The following is a 13,136-nucleotide window of genomic DNA, read 5'->3' on the forward strand; positions in this document are numbered from 1 at the left end:
GGAGTGTAAATGCTGCAAGCATTAGTGTGTCCTCGAAAAGAAAATGTTAGGCGAGTGATCGCGTGTGCGTAAACGAAACTGGTTTGCGAGAATTACTCATGGCTATACCAACCTCACCTTGTCTTGCTCGTCAACTTTGTGGGTGCAGGAACAACCATTCGATATTCATCGTGAGAAGCTGGTTCACGATCAAATTTGGAGACAAAGAGTGGTTGCAATGTATTTAGACAGTGCTTTGTGACGTTTGCACATACACCCAAATGTGTCCTCGCACTTTCCTTCCACTGCATATGGCACCCTCCCAGGCTGTCACTGCACACTATCCTGTTCAAAAGGAGTCTTCGCATGAGATGCACAGATCTGTGAGTCCTGAACTCACAGGGTTTACACCCCCTTTCCAGCGAATACATTCAGAGACTCAAACTTCAAAGACACTTACGAATCTCAATATATCCCAGTCCACAAACATTCCTTCCCGCGATGACTTGGAGTCTTCCTCCTGAAAAGATTATTGTTATGATACTTTATGTAGAAGGGGTTCCTCAAGGTATAGTCAGGGCTGGAAAAGGTGGTGAAGAAGGTGAGGGTGCCTGCATCTTCTAGTGCATACCCCAGCGGTACTCGGAAGCCTTCCCTCGTCCCTTTTGTTTCTCGCTCTCTAATTTCGGTGCAGTGTTCTCATTTTCCCTTCTTCTCTCTCTCGTGTGCGCAGATTTTGGCATCGTGCCTGCTTGCTGCGGCGCTGACGCTAGGCGGCGCCCAGCAGCAGTACCTCCAGGGTCCACCGCCCCTCAACGGCGGCTACCGGGGTTTCCAGCCTTACGGCTCCGGCGCCCCCAATGCCCCGCCCTCGCTCAGGGGTCCCCCGGCCGGGGCCGGAGGGCCGCCGCCCTCGCTGCAGAGGCCCTACGTGCCGCCAGGATTCGTGCCTCAGCAGGTGATCCCGCCCACGCAGCCCAGGCAGGGCTACGTGTCGCAGGGATATCAGCCGCAGGGGCCGCCTCCGTCTGCAACGGCTGGTGTTGTGAGTGCAACTGTTTGTACACTTTACCCTTTCTTTATCTCAAATACACGGCCGATGTACGTGGAAGTGCTGGACGTCGCATGAAGAGCGTAGGAATAGTGAGACTCCTCCCTGATCAGTCCTGGACCGCCAGGACGAGATGCGGCGCTTGATTTTCCCATGTAGTCTTGTGGAGCGTCTGGTGCGAAGGCAGTCCTCCGACTGCCCACGGACGGTCCAGAACTGGTAAATTGAGGATGCCCAGTATGCGGTGACCATGGACCCTATCTAGACTTCAGAAGTTTTTGTGTATGTCCAATCTTGACCGAATATCTTGACTGGAAGGGTTTCCTGACTAGCTGTCAGCTGTGCCACGTGCTTCCGGCTTGGAGATGGCTGTGTGTGTATGCGGAGGTTTGACTTTTTGGGACGTTTAACGGCGCCGTTTCTAGCGTTGCTGTTCCAGGGTCTATTCGCTCTTGTATTTTTCTTCCCAACTACATCAAATTCGTGGCTGGCGTCCAAAACCAAGTGGAAAATTTCTGAAACAACGAAGTACCTCCTTTGACGTGCTCTTTCACAAAAATATTCCGGTCTTAAGGCCCGAAGGTCACGCTCTCGCTGTGAACGGCTGCATAGCCGTGCCGTATTTGATTTTTGTTTGTGGGAAACGTTACGTCACATACTAGCCAGTCTTCCTTGCAAGAAGTTCACGTGGATTCGCCTCATGAGAAGCCATTTTCGGTCGCTATTGCCCAAAACGTGTACAAAAGCGGTGCAACGTGAACACCTTCTTCTTCGAATCGATACTAACGGACTAAGAAAGCCGTGACAGAGAAGTCGTAACTTTCGCTATACTTCACTAAAATTCGTTTTAATAGCTCCGCTGTTACTTTAACAGAAGAAATTGTCGGAATAGTTCGTGTAGGTACGTATACATGAAAAAAAGCTGCACCGCGGTCTACCCCACTGACTCAATTGGCCTGCATTATGAACTCCTCTTTGGTCAGATTAGGCTTCTTGTACCTGTGACATTTGTACCAACTGTTGTCATAATGCGCTCTTTTAAGGGACAGGCGGGGCGATTAAAACAGCTTTTAGGGGGCATTGCGCCAGTTAAAAGTTCTTTGGTATGAATGGTTTGGTTCTTCAAAATCGTATCTCAGGTGAAAAATGTTGACGCGGTCCTCCCGGCAGAAAGGTAGGAGAAATAAGAGGAGAAGGCGCTTCATTTCAAGTTTTATTGCTACAGCGTGTTTTTATTTCATGCAAACATTGCATATTCTCAGCACTTTTGCTGCAGTTTACGTGTTGTCACACCACTGGAAAGGTTGCAGTTATGGAGGGGGTGCAAATCTGTTCTCTTGCTTTGCACGATGGCTCTGACAAAATCGAGCGAGTCGAGTTGGCGATAGCGCCAGATTCCTTTCGTGTATATGCAAGGAAGTCTGGGGCACTTTGGTCAGTGTTAATAGATAGACTTGTGAATAATAACACGACGATTTCAACTGGTATGAGTTTATCGCCTAAACGTCAAGTTCCAGCTTTATTTCTGGAATAATTAGCAGGGTTCTATAAATAACTTTTTAGTGTTAGATTAGTGTAAAGTGAGGTCAATTTGCACCTCGCTTCGTCAGATCTTTACGTGCACATGTCGTCGATCACTTGCATAAAGCAACATCGCCAATTCACTAAAACTACGAAGTCAAGAAAAAAATGAGAGAAAACAAAACTATCAACCGGATTCCCAGTAGGTGATACGAGAAGCCAGACTTTACGCCCTTAAATCATGCCAATTGGTCGCAATCGCAGTCACGCGACCGCGATACGTGCTCATTATATCTTTCGTGTACGCAATGTTATCTTGTATCGCCCGGCAACATATTGAGCCACCAACTCTTGACAGTCTCGGTTTTGTTTCGAGAATTGCGTGGAGCGCGTCAATTATTCAAAATAAATGCTTGTTTTGCGAGGCTGCGTCAATCTCGGTGTGGGCCTCCCTGCGCAAAATTCCACCAACGCACAACACACAAAAAACTTAATCTCAGCGAAGTTGGTGTTGTCAACAGCAGTCGTGAGGCGAAAAGAACTTGTAAGGGATGGCGAATCCTCGTGCTTTAAACGTTTAATTCGGAGAAACAACAAGCCCGTGTAATTTATTTGCACTGCGCGTAAATAACGAGAAATGCATCGTCCTATCATAAAGCACAAATGGAGCTCCATCTGTGGGAACAGATGAGCAGCATTGAAAGTGTTATCTTAATATGCATTCTGCGGGTTGCAATAAGGTTTCTTGGAGAGCTGGCCGTGCGCGTATCCGCTTCTGCCCCATCCTTTTCTTCCGCCTTCTCCTTAATCGTCTGAACACCTCCCCAGGGCCGAGTAGCATACCTGGTTTTCAAAACAAGAAACACAGGTTCACTGACCAAGTCAAAAACAACAAATTGACGTTTCGGGAGCGCTACGGCTCCCGAACAAGGGAGCCGTAGCTCTCCCGAAACGTCAATTTGTTGTTTTTGACTTGGTCAGTGACCTGTGTTTCTTGTTTTGAAGTATGCTACCTGACCAGACGGTATGCCGTCCAACCATCGACTTCATACCTGGTTTTACGCGTGGCTAACCTCTCGGCATTTCCGTTCGTTTGCTTCCTAATCCTTCCCCACCTCCTGTCCACTCAGGTGAATTTGGAGGGGTTTGCTTTTTGCTACTGCTGATGATTGAATGGAATGGTCCAGTACCAATTGTAAAGTCTTCGTGTCGGCTCGTGATGTAGCTTGAATTACCTTCAGCTTAGACGCGGTGACAAATTACTCGAAATTTCTTCAAGCTTTCTTGTTCAGCGCTTCGTCTAGAAGCCCACATGTTAAGCGATTCCTGATTTGGTGAGTTGCCCGGTGCATTATTTGGGAGCACGAAGTGACAGCAATTTTTTTCCCCTGTCTTCCCAAACAAGGGATTAGGGGACATGTTCTTCGAAACGCAATTAAAGCAACCTCACACACATGTGAATAATTTCGTTCATTTTCCTTGGCGCAGAGCTACGTTCCGAGAGCAGCACCGCAGCCGCAGCCCCAACCACAGCCCCAGCCGCAAGCTCTGCAACAGCCTCAACCCCAGGCCGCTCCGCAGTCTTCCAGTTCCACGAAGGCCGAGGAACCGAAGTATCCAATCTTCCAAGCGGCACCTCTACACTACGTGAGCATCGGAGCCAAGCTTGAGGGTGACTACAAGTTCGGCTACGACACTGGAAAGGGTTCGGACAAGAGTGGCAGCTTCCGCGAAGAGACGAGGCTTCCCGACGGCACGGTCAAGGGATCGTACGGCTTCATCGACGCCACAGGTCGCCAGAGGATCATCAAGTACACCGCCGGAAAGGAGGGTTTTAAAGCGGAAGGAGACATCTACCAGGAAGGAGCACCCAAGGACACCATCCCGCAGCACCTCCAGCAGACCGTGGCCGCTGCTCCGTCAGCGCCAGCACCGTCAGCCCCGGCGCCCGCTCCGGCTCCCGCTCCGGCACCTGCGCCCGCCAGCCCCGCCGCCCAGTACAAGCCTCCAAGCTACTCTGACTCCGGCCCGAGCGCAGCACCTCAGTATCAATATAAGCCGCCGGCGTACCAGCAGTTTCAGCCGCGTCCACCACCACAGCAGTTTCAGCCGCGTCCACCACCACAGCAGTTTGCTCCTCAGCCTAACGTAGGAGGGCCGCATGTGCCTGTGCTTTCTCTGACGCCAGACCCCTCTACTGCCAACCTCGCTTTCCCGGATTTCTTCAAGCACCTGTCCGAACAGAGACCTGCGGTGACCAGTCAGCCTGCCCCCGCCGTCGCGTTCCAGCCTAGCCCCGCTGCTCGGTACCAGCCTGGTCCCGCTGCTCGGTACCAGCCTGGTCCCGCTGCCCGGTTCCAGCCTGCCCCCGGGGCTCAGTACCAGCCACCCTCGCAGGCTCCCCGGCAGCCACCAACTTTCGGCTACGCGCCTTACGTGCCAGCCCAAGCGCGAGTCAGCCCCTACGTGCCGCAGTTTGCGAGCAAGCAACAGCAGCCTCCGAGGGCCTTCGCCGGTCTTCAGCTTCCCGCGGCCACGTCTCAGCAGCCCAGCTACCCCACATTCGCGCAACAGCAGGGCTACCCTCTGCCTCTCCGACCAGGTGCTTTCCCAGGTGCGGGCGGCAGGCCAGGAGCTCCATTCACCGCCGCCCCAACATCTGCCAGTCCTTCTAAGCAATACGTTCCTGCTCAGTACTTGCAACAGCAGCAGGCGCAGCCAAAGGTCAGCGTAGCCAACTTGTTTGCCCAAGAAGCTCAGAGGGCTGCCACTAAGCCAAACTTCGCTGACTTCCTCAAGCAGTTCGTACCACGACAAGCGCCCCAACAGCAGTTCTCTCCCTCCGGCGCACCACCCACCGCTGCAGCACCGAGGCAAGCTTTTTCACCATACGGCCCTCCTGCGTCCGCCCAGCTGAGAGCCCCGACCTTCTTGCCACAAGCCCCACAGGTCAGGGCCCCCAACTACCCACCCCAAGCAGGAGGATCAGTGCCGCTGTACAACTCCTTCAGGCCTCCTGTGCAGCAGCCTCAGACCATCGGAGCTAGAGCTGGACCAGCTCCCCAGCTTCCGACGTACCCGCTGCAACAGGCCGGAGGATACCCGCAGCAGGCAGCACCATCATTCGGCGGATCCCCACAGGGAGCGCCGGCGGGATTCGGCGGCACCGCGGCGGATTCAACAAAAAAGGAAGAAGACACCGATGACGGCACGTACAAACCTGAGCTGTACGACCACGGCCTTTATGATCCCAAAAAGTACGAGGAGCCATACCAAAAGAAGAAGACGTCTTCCACGTCATCGTCTGGTGTCAGCGCTCCTCCCCAGGGCTACTCGCCTCAAGGCCTTCCACCTCAAGGTCTCCCGCAACAGCTCTACCAGCCCGGAGGTCAAGCGGCACCGGCGCAAGGCGTGCAGCAAGGGCAAGTTGACGAAAAGGCGCTGCCTTTGTTTGACGCATCACTCCTGTCGTACAACATCGGCACGGGCTAGAGTCGTCGCCGGCAACCCCTTTTCACTGCCGCGACGGGCGTCCGAAACCGCCTTTCCCCCTCACACTCGGCTGTAGCTCCCATCCTCGGCATTCAGCTTCATCGCCAAGTTCCGTCACGGGGACTCGCTCCTGATCTGTGTGTTGCTCTAGTGATTTAGCTATAGCAGAACAAATTATGCCTGCTGTGTGCACGATACATGTCTTGTTCTGTTAGCATCACGCAGTTACAACCCCGCAGTCAAATTTTACACAGCACACCCTGGAAGGGCGTCAGCAGAGCTGGAAGCTACGCGGACGCACTTTCTGGAAACATCTTATATAGCGAAAACGACAGCTGTAGCTATCGGAGGCTTAGTTATACTTAATAGTACCCCTAAAGGAACAAGAAGAGGATTGTGATGCCAGAAACATTTTTTGAAAAAGCTGAAATAAAAGAAAAAGGCGCAATTGTGGACCATAATTTTAGTAAAATGCTGAAAAGCTTACTTAGTGATAATTTTCACGATTGTATCCATGGAGGGAACGGTTTAGCCAATTAGCACGCGTCATTGCTCCCAAAGAAACACCAATATGTTTAATGTTTGGAAACGAAACAGGGGTGGAGTTCGATTTCGTACCGGGGTTTTTCACATGTCACGTTAACTATGTGACCTGTAGCCAACACGTTTATTCCTCCTGGCTACCACACGAAGCTTGCGTCCGTGTCACGGAAGTGAGAAGGTCGGTTATAAAAAATGGAGCTTTGAACACAAGCTTTGTAGCTTCAGGTGCCTATGCCTACGTTTCTGGCGTCACGATGTGTGAGGATCACACACTTTTCCAGGCATTAAAATAGACTTCTTTCTGTTCTGTCATTCTTTTCTTAGCATGACACATTTCGGTCGCTCAACGCTGTCAAGTAACATATTTATTTCAGTCTGCCAAATACACTCGATGTTTCCGAGGCATGTTTCCTGTCACTGAGGAACTAACATTATTTCGCGCCAGGTTTGCATGTGAGTGTAGGGAGGTGACAACTATATGCTCGCGTGCTTTGCCAAGGTTTTTTTGGGCATGGTTTATTCCATGGCATAGCCTTAACATCATCAGATGCGCAGACAGCACATTGTGTCGATAGCATATTGTATATAGCATTATGTTGAGTCTTGTTTTGTAGATTATTGATATATCTTGTTGACAGGGTTATTCGCCATCCTTTGCCATGCGCGACTTAACCCACTGTTCATGGCAGTTACATCATGTTGCATGCCTGGGGCAGCTGTTTAACGTAAGTGAACTAAGATCAGTGCTTCTACGCCCCTTAACGGTGCCTAACACCCATATTTTAAGGCACATCTCAGCAAAAATCTATTTGCTACTCGCTATTTGCTACTTTCTTACTTGCACCTTCTCGTAAATTGCAACTTTCACATCTGAATACTTCCTTGTCCTAACTTTCGTCCTACCACCCCTTTTAACATTACATTCACACCCAATATTCCCTCTTGAAATTGGCTTAAATAATTGCCTGGACAGCAGTTTGAAAAAAGAGAAACATAACACTAATGGACAACACTCATTTACATGCTGTTTGACTCACAGGCGATTGTTGACCCCCTAATTTAGGTCTCAAAGTTTTTGCCGTGGTGCACAAAGAAGTATTCATGTTTCTTGTTACGTGTTTTGCAAAATGTATGGTGCAATAAAGTGAGAACGAAAGAAAAGAAAGATGAGCAAAAAAAAGATTTGTCTTACATGTGATCTTGTCTCTTTTCAGTTACCGACAGTTTTAGGAGAGCAGAACACACAAGACCCGGACACCGTCCATTTTTTCACTGACACTACAGAAGACAGAAGTGTAGTCCTGGCAGCTTGATCACCCGATATGCGCGCAACATCGAACTCTCATGGAAAGAAAGTGCACATGTGACAAAGAACACATGCCACAAATCACGGCGCTCCTTACGGATCATCGGGCGGAGAGCATTCCTCACGGGTGAACACCGCTTTTATCTGGTACAACATGGCACGGGCGTGTAGCGTGCTCGTGATAACGTCGATTTGAAGACCGGCTCACGTGCAGCTGCCGCTTCAGCACGGTCATTCATTCAAGTTTCACGACGAGAGAGAAATTTCTACGAGAAACGGAAAGTGGTGAAGGTGTTGGTTGTCAAGTGATGTTAAATGTCTACGACTTGTCCTGGGCAAATACGCACGGAAAACATAGGGTAACATTACGGGAGCACGTGCCTTTTAGCAGATACGTACGTCGTTGTAACAGCAACCAATCGGCTTTTTCACGCAAAAAAGTAATGTTAACTTTGCCTTCTTTCTCGGTTTTTATTAGGCTGTTGGAGAAATCGTTTTGTTTTCTTTTATTCATCCATAATCTGCGGGTTCAAAACGTTATCTTGCTAGATAAAAAGAATGGTCGTAGCTGCAGAAGCATTTCCATCAAGTATGAAAGTTTATTACAGGCCTCATAGATCCTGCACGTAGAACAGCATACAAATGTCGTGTTTTTTTTTTTATAAGAAAGCGTTGAACTATGACCTACGAGGAGTCGTTCTACGCTAAATAAATGCAGTGCATGATTGAAGTGAGGCTGATGCCTCACCAGTGGGTTGTGTTCTGATGGCTTCACGAGCAGTAATCAAAAAATGTTATCATACGAAGTAAAAGCTGCCTATATTTCCGGGACTTAAGATACAGTAACCAGTTAAAAAACAGCAAATTGCTTATCCGGAAGCTTTCCAATAGATACAAAAGGGAAAACCGGAGGTTATTGGACAATCAAAAAATGCTATTGCGGCTACCGTGCATTTCTTACAGGATATGTTAGCTTTTGGGGGGTGATAGTGAAGGTTTCTGTAACAAATGAATAACTTGAAGTGCACTACAAGGATGTGTTTGCTGCGTCGATATTCGGGCCTCCAGTTTCACCTGATAACATCAAGGCAATCAAAGACTTCACCGAAATGGAGGTTATTCATTGTGGCGTTCCCGCTGTTTCGCACAGCTTATACCTCCTCAGCCCGCCATTAGCATAGGAATGCACAAAAGTGGTCCGGTGTATGCATTCTAAATGTTAACGATGACGACGGGGACGCCATCTAAGGGATGAGTCATCTAGGGCCTCAATTACTATCATGTACGCGTCGGACTCGTACAAACATTTCTCGTGATTATTTTTCCGCCGGTCCCACCTTCAATTAGGATGTGGGCAGAAATGTCCGCATCAGAGATATGATAATGACGTCAAAGCTGTCCCTTGAACATATATTCAGCGCAGGCTTAGGCCCATGAAGACAGCTGGAATGAAGAAAAAGAAACAAAATAAGCCTGCACTAGATATCATGCGAAGGAGCAATAAGCATTCGCGGGAACATACAGCTGCTGCCCATAAAAAGCGAGACATAACAAGCTATTTCCTGTTGCTTTTGGCCATAGCGAGGCCCTCTATTTCGCCATAATATATGCGTGCCTTACATATTCCCCGAGGCAACGGCGGAGCGAAAACAATCGGCGATTAATCGCCGGGACGCGTGACTTTGCATTTCTTGCCCCGCTTGCATACATACATAACCTCGCGTGCGTAACACATCTTGACCGTTGTTGGCCGCTTAAAGGGCGGAGGTAGCAGCAGGCGGTTGGCACCCTACAGCTCCCGAGTTGTACCCTGCGGACTTCTTAATTGAGCCAACGTCACCAACGGGCTCCGAAACAGCAGCGTAATTCCCCGCCTGATGCAGGCATAGAAGGATTACAAAAGTAACGAGCAGGGCTCGCGGAGGTTCGCCGTAGTGGCCCATTGAAATGCAGAGGCCGGTCCGGCGCTGGACGCTACGCACTGCGGGCCAGCACATTTCAGAGCGTTCGAACGCGTGGGAACACCCTTGAGACAGTTGCCGGCCGGTGCGACCACTCGGCCGCAGCGCGAGGCACGAAAGGATACGCGGAAGGGCCGCTGGCGTTTCTGACGGCGGCGACCACGCCTCTCAGAATGCGGGGCGGCACAATGGAACGCGCCGGTTTCGGAGTCCTTGGCGGCGTCAGTGTGTAACAGCGACAGTTCCGGCGCCTTCGGTCACGGCTGCAGCAACTGCTCTCCATTTTGCCGGACGGCACTTAAGCGAGCGAAGGAAGGGATGGAAAATGGGCAGCGCACGGGAGGTCCCCCTCATTTTTCGGTTGTATTGCCTTCTTATTTTTGTTCGCGCTGATATGTGTCCTCGTCACCACAAGGAAAGGGCTTGCCATACGGGCGTGAAGAGGGGAAAAACCATCTACGTAGCATTTTGCCATCGACAAGGTGGCACTCTGGCCAGGCGAGACCGTGAATCGTGGACACAAGATGGAAGAGGGCGTTGGTTTGGTGCGAGAAAAGACAGTGTCCAAGTTTTGATTTCTTGTGCAAGTGTACACTTTCTGCAGTGATTCTTGGTTCCTTCTACTTAGGCTACAGAATATTTTTCTCAATTCATTTCATGTTGCTGTCGAATGAGGAGGTTATTAATGTTCCCCAATATTACTCTCTAGCTGCGTGTGTTCAATGCGATGTATACTACAGACAAATTGGCAAATATGTGTAGAGATTTCTGCGAAACATTGATGGACATGCTTATTTTGTCGAAAAGCGAAGGTCACCACTAGTTTGCATTGTATGTCTGTCATAAGAACACAATGTATTTGCAGCTTGCTCATGCTTGATAATACAGAGAGAAACTGTGGCAGATAAGGAAACGTCTATAACTATGTAAAGCTTTGTATTAGTTGGGATAATTATTCTTTAAATCGAACGTCTTCAGCCTTTGGTATAATTTCAGACCAGTCAAAGCAGTTTTATTCACTTATTTCATCAGTGTTTTATGTTTTCGAAGAGCTCGATAAAACCGAATTCTCAAAGAACATTCATACAAACAACACTTCTTTCTGAAACATTTGTGCCTTGAACAATGGTACATGAAAATCCCCAAAACAACCCATAAAGTTCTTGAGCAACTCACTGAATAGATAACTGTTGGAACTAGTGCACATACTGGCACTTTATTCTATTCTTTCACTTTGATTCAGGCTCACTTGTTAAGGCCCTCATTTTCAGTAATCAATTTAGCTAATGAACTGGCCGGTATTCTTTAAACCAAGCATAAAACTTTGCTGCTTGGTATTTCTTCCCATTTTAAAGAGAGATGATAACTTGCCCATTGTACATCGTAGTATCTGTTGAAATTGCGAGCTCAATAAATCATTATTCGCAATCAGTGAAAGTACGCCATGACGTAGATCATAGGAATCCATAAGCATAATTGATAATGCACATCCATGCTACACTATGTCGTATTCTATGTTCGGAACGGACGTAGACGAACTGTTACTGAACTTAAGTAATACAAGGGGAGCCCAGGCAAAGATTACCCCTCAATAGTTTTCAGAAATCTCTGTGCCGCGCCACATTTTATGATGTATTTCTTTTGTCAGGCCTACTAATGGGTCGGTGTGTTCGTCACATTCACTCATTTTGGGGGACGGAGTGTATTTATTCTGTGTAAATAAAGTATTTACCACAACTGTCTCCGGGACTGCTGTTACGATTATGATCAGCGCAAGGTTTCAAGACTCCGCAGAAAAGTAGAAAAGTTACCGCCAGATCTATGAGTAGAAAAGGGTTGACAAACACTATGACCTGTGTCACGCATCAGCCGAGTAGTCAACAGTTCAAGTTTTAACAGTTCAAAGTAGTCGTGCTATTTAAGGTGATAAGTAATAGTGTTTGATTACCCACTTGTAACATCAGGTCGCTGATCTAGAGGAGACATGATAACCAAGGAGGTTCTGTTTGCAAAGTTTGAAAGCTTGCTCTATGAAACAGTCACCAAACAAGCATTGATTCGGTATACCAGCGGCGAATTCACTCAAATGAATGGCGAAAAACAGGCCCGCTGTTGTATACTATCGAAAAGTTCTCATAAAACTAGTCGACGCTGTGGGCTTCCGCGATGAAGGCACGCTACGCATCAAGAAACCGTACAAACTAAGCAGCAAGACACGCCCAGCCCCAGTCTCAAAGCTGACGAAAACACCGGAAACCATTCTCAGGTTGCTTCAAACTAATACTTTGCCCAACCACAGTAGAATGAATCTGTTATTTCCCAACCAGTACGACCCCGTATGTACATTTTGTGGACAACCAGGTACGCCCCTTCACATCATGTGGGAATGCCAGGACAACCAAGCTGTACCACTCCTCCCATTCCCCTATCCTCAAGTCCAGGCGATCATGCTGTATAGCTCGCACATTCCTGACCAGGCTCTTCTGGTGGAGCCAACCGTGCTGGCGACGGTAGTACACGGAATTCGGAAGTGAGGAACCACTCCTGCCGAAAACCACGTTCAATAAAAAGTCTTCCTTCTCTTCCTAGTCATGTTGCAAAACAAAAACAAATAACTGGTATTTCTGCTCGGGAGATGTGGGGTCCACACAGATAGGAATGACCGGCCGCGGTGGCCGCTTCTCTGATAGAGGCGAGAGAGAAAGAGAGAGAGAGAGAGAGAGAGAGAGAGAGAGAGAGAGAGAGAGAGAGAGAGAGAGAGAGAGAGAGAGAGAGAGAGAGAGAGAGCAACTTTATTTAGTCGCCATCAGAGCGGTTTCGGACGACCCTCTCACGCGAGGTTCATCCTAGCCGTGACGCGGCCTGGACGTCGTCCCGGCTGGACCCTAGGGCCTGCGTCCTTGCTTCCCCGCTCTGGTCGGAGAGAGCCACCACTCCCCCTCCCCCCTCCCCTCTGCGGGGTCGCTCGCTCGCTGCAAACCTAGGGCCGCCGAGACCTGCTGGACTGCCTGGAGTTGCACGTCGTAGTCATAAGCCCACTTCGCCGCCTCTAAGGGTGGCGGAAGCGTCGTTTCTTCTGCTGCCTTCGTCGCGTTGATTTTGCAGTCCCACATGAGATGGATCAGCGTTGCCCGCTCACACTCACAGAGTTTGCACACATCACGCTCTACACCATTGGGCATATGTACTTCGCGAGCACCGAGGTGATCACGGAGTCCGTCTGTAATTGTCTGTACAATACGGCCTCCTCCCGAGTCAACCGAGTTCGAATTAACCGGAAGTT

At 49.2% G+C, this 13,136-nt stretch overlaps 1 protein-coding gene across 1 annotated transcript in view; it reads left to right on the top strand.

Annotated features, from left to right (window-relative positions):
* The window catches only part of LOC144146892 (uncharacterized), a 70,645-nt gene extending 59,065 nt beyond the window's left edge, over positions 1-11,580 (top strand). The window contains exons 2-3 of the mRNA XM_077678850.1: positions 713-1,024; positions 4,040-11,580. Of these exons, the coding sequence (XP_077534976.1) occupies positions 713-1,024; positions 4,040-6,043 (2,316 nt within the window). The 3' untranslated portion in view covers positions 6,044-11,580. The remainder of the gene's footprint in view (positions 1-712; positions 1,025-4,039) is intronic.
* The last annotated feature ends 1,556 nt before the right edge of the window (positions 11,581-13,136 follow it).

Source organism: Haemaphysalis longicornis, unplaced genomic scaffold, assembly GCF_048455015.1.
Source record: "Haemaphysalis longicornis isolate Haplotype H1 unplaced genomic scaffold, Haemaphysalis longicornis Haplotype H1 scaffold_7, whole genome shotgun sequence".
Classification (NCBI taxonomy): Eukaryota; Metazoa; Arthropoda; class Arachnida; order Ixodida; family Ixodidae; genus Haemaphysalis; species Haemaphysalis longicornis.